Source organism: Aptenodytes forsteri, unplaced genomic scaffold, assembly GCF_000699145.1.
Source record: "Aptenodytes forsteri isolate BGI_AS27 unplaced genomic scaffold, ASM69914v1 Scaffold76, whole genome shotgun sequence".
Taxonomy (NCBI): Eukaryota; Metazoa; Chordata; class Aves; order Sphenisciformes; family Spheniscidae; genus Aptenodytes; species Aptenodytes forsteri.
In genome coordinates this window covers 414,433-417,532 of record NW_008794444.1, presented here as the reverse complement: position 1 = coordinate 417,532, position 3,100 = coordinate 414,433, and the positions used below count along the sequence as shown (strand labels likewise).

At 41.7% G+C, this 3,100-nt stretch overlaps 1 protein-coding gene across 1 annotated transcript in view; it reads left to right on the top strand.

The window, feature by feature from the left end:
- Nucleotides 1-547: 547 nt before the first annotated feature.
- Nucleotides 548-3,100, top strand: part of PSMA3 (proteasome subunit alpha 3) — a 12,847-nt gene continuing 10,294 nt past the window's right edge. The window contains exons 1-3 of the mRNA XM_019474801.1: nt 548-625; nt 1,786-1,909; nt 2,950-3,051. Of these exons, the coding sequence (XP_019330346.1) occupies nt 603-625; nt 1,786-1,909; nt 2,950-3,051 (249 nt within the window). The 5' untranslated portion in view covers nt 548-602. The remainder of the gene's footprint in view (nt 626-1,785; nt 1,910-2,949; nt 3,052-3,100) is intronic.

Sequence of the window (3,100 nt, the reverse complement as noted above, 5' to 3'; positions counted from 1 at the left end):
AGGGGTAGAGCGGGGCTGCTCTTCGGGTTTGGCCGCGGGTCCTCCGGAGGGGGTTCACGGAGCTCCGGCGCTCTCCAGCCTTTGGCCCCGGCCCGCAGCTCTGCGCTCCTGTGGCCCTCAGACGGTAGGGCGTGAGCCTGCCTGCCTGCGTAATACGCTCCTAAACATTTCCAGTATATTCCTGTTATTAAAGACCTGTTTTTTTCAAAAATCTATAAAATAAATTTAAAAGGCAGAGGGAAGGTTCCCGTAGGTTTTAAGTGTTGCGTAATGCACGGTGATTTCAGACCTGTGCGGCGCCTGGGTTGACGGGATTTGAAGCGTGGGTATACCCAGCACTGATGCAATGACTTTCTGGTAGTTGTTAGTGTGTCTTTGCTGCTGTTCATGCGTCTTATGTAAGGGGGCAGCCCGCTCCCGGTGCTTCATAGCCATCCATGTCATGCGGGGGACAGTCTTGCCTTTCAAAATAAATAAACTTCTTCTGAAAATACCGGGATGTAATTGGCTTTTTTTCCTGAGTAGTGTGTTTTCTTCTTCAGTACGACCTGTCAGCTTCCACGTTTTCTCCAGACGGCAGAGTGTTTCAAGTTGAATATGCTATGAAAGCTGTGGAGAATAGTAGGTAAGATACAAATATCGGCATCTCTATCTGTCGGTCGGCCTTTCTTAACGCGGTGTAATTGGACTAGACAAGCACGACGGCATTGCAGATAAAATTATATCGTTAGAATTAGTTCTGAGCAACTGTGTGTCTCTAGGTTCATTTTAGGGGGCTTAAAATTAAGTGTAGAAGTAGTATAATCACTTTCGCTTGCTAGAAATCACTTTTCACACTTTCTAGGAATCACTTTTGCTTGCTAGAAACAGATACGTTGTGGAGAATGCAAAGGAAGGCAGTAAACTTACTCATGTGTGTTAAGGGCCATAAAAATTTTATGCTTTGGGGCAAAACCTGATTGCAGGTCTCATTGATATGTGTGAGGTGCTTAGCTGTTACGGTATTAGAGCTGCTGTAGCAGCATCTAAAAGCCCATTTTATGGATGTGAATTGAGGCACTGAAAGACTGACACGCTCAGGGCCTCGTAAATTTATAACTTCATATGCATTCCTCAGGAAACTGAGGACATCCAAGTTCTGCTAAAGCTACATCGGCATCTCTGAGAGTGTATCTCTGCCCTCGAGTATATGCAAAGGAATGCTGTAAAGCGAACATCCCAGCTGTGCTCTAGCGGCAGTGAGGTGATTGATTAGCAAGGCATGGACTGGATCTCCCAAGTGTCTGATCGTAGCCCCAGGCTGCCAAATAAGGATCAGTGAAAGTATTTTGTGTAGTGGTTCGTGCCATAGTTGCTCATTTACGCCCGATGACGTGCTTTGTGAGGGTTAGAGAAAGAGTTGTCACATCTCCTAGATCAACCAAAAGGAGAGGTTAAACAGTCCATGGTTTTCATATTAGTGTTGTTCAGCTCAGTGACAGGGCAGCGGCTACGCAGTCACTCCAGACAATGCCACCACTGCATACAGTCTGTTCAAAACTGTGTGGGGAGGGACTTTTGGCAGCCCCCTTCTCCTTGATTTAAGAAAATGTTTGTAGGTTTAGTGAGCTTTGGGTCCCGTGTCCCCCCGCCCCCCGCCCTTGTTGTCTTCAGTGCTAAAGTGGAGTTGTAACAAATCTACTTCTGGGGAAACTACGGCATTGTTTCTCCTATTTTGTTAATTCTTTGTTAGGTATTTTACACTACAGTTCTGTGTGAGAAACTTATATTTATCCTGTCTTTCAGTACAGCAATTGGGATAAGATGCAAAGATGGTGTTGTCTTTGGAGTAGAAAAACTAGTTCTGTCCAAGCTTTATGAAGAGGGTTCCAATAAACGTCTCTTTAATGTCGATCGACATGTTGGAATGGTAAGGTGCTATTTTAGTTTTTCATAATTTGAAGGGGACTCCCCTCAGAAGTAGAAATCTGTGTATCACAGAATCAATAATAAGTAGATTAAGAAAGTGATGCTAATGTTTTTGTGTACGTAGCTGGAAATGCCAGTGGATTTTTTTTTTTACCGTTTTCTGTAATTTATTCTTGATTGCACACACATACAGAAGTTAAGTCCGAATTTAAAATAGAAGACATACGTATTTTGAGACTCTCAAATTTTTTAGAAATGTTTTTCAGCACTCCAGTTGTTCAGACGTGAATGTAAATATAAGCACAAGCGTTAAAGTCATCCTTTTTTATGCAGTTAACAAATAAGGTGTGTTGAGGGGAAAACATGCTGCGTACAAGATCACAGAATCACAGAATATCTCAAGTTAGAAGGGACCGATAAGAGCCATCGAGTCCAACTCCCAGACAATTCTCAACAGCGTGGGAGTCAGCTGAATTCTGTAAAGGCTGGCGTATAGATACTGGCCAATCCGTAACAGTGATGTCAGGACGATATCAAGTAGATGTTACTATGTGACAGAATTGCCTGAAACTACCTGCTGGTGACATCGTCAGTATCGGGTAGAGAGTTCGATTTGCTTCTAATCCAAGTAGTTGTACAAAACAGGAAAAAAAAAAATATATTGCTATGGTTGTCTTTTTTGATGTATTAGATGAAATATTATAATAAACAATGCTTCATATATAATACAAATATTTATAATATGAAGTATTGTTTGGGTTAGTGTAGTGGTGGCAAATCATAAGACACTATTTAACATGAAGGCAATTTTGGTTATTGACTCTTCCTAGAGAAAAACTCTGTACTGTATTAATATATAATCATATTGATGTGTTTTGAGCTTGCTAGCAGATGAGTAGCTTGATTGAATTCACTTGTAGTCGTACACAGAATTCAGTAACAATCACAGTTAAGTCACATAATTAGGCTTTTGTACATTGATTTTATTAATAAGTTATTGCAAGGTATGTTTGGCCTAGCTGATGACAATTCTCATTTCAGGCAGTAGCAGGACTTCTGGCAGATGCTCGTTCTTTGGCGGACATAGCTAGAGAAGAGGCGTCTAACTTTAGATCTAACTATGGCTATGATATTCCACTGAAGGTAAGAAATTGGCGCAGTTCACTCGGGTTTTCTGGATTTCTTAGTCTTG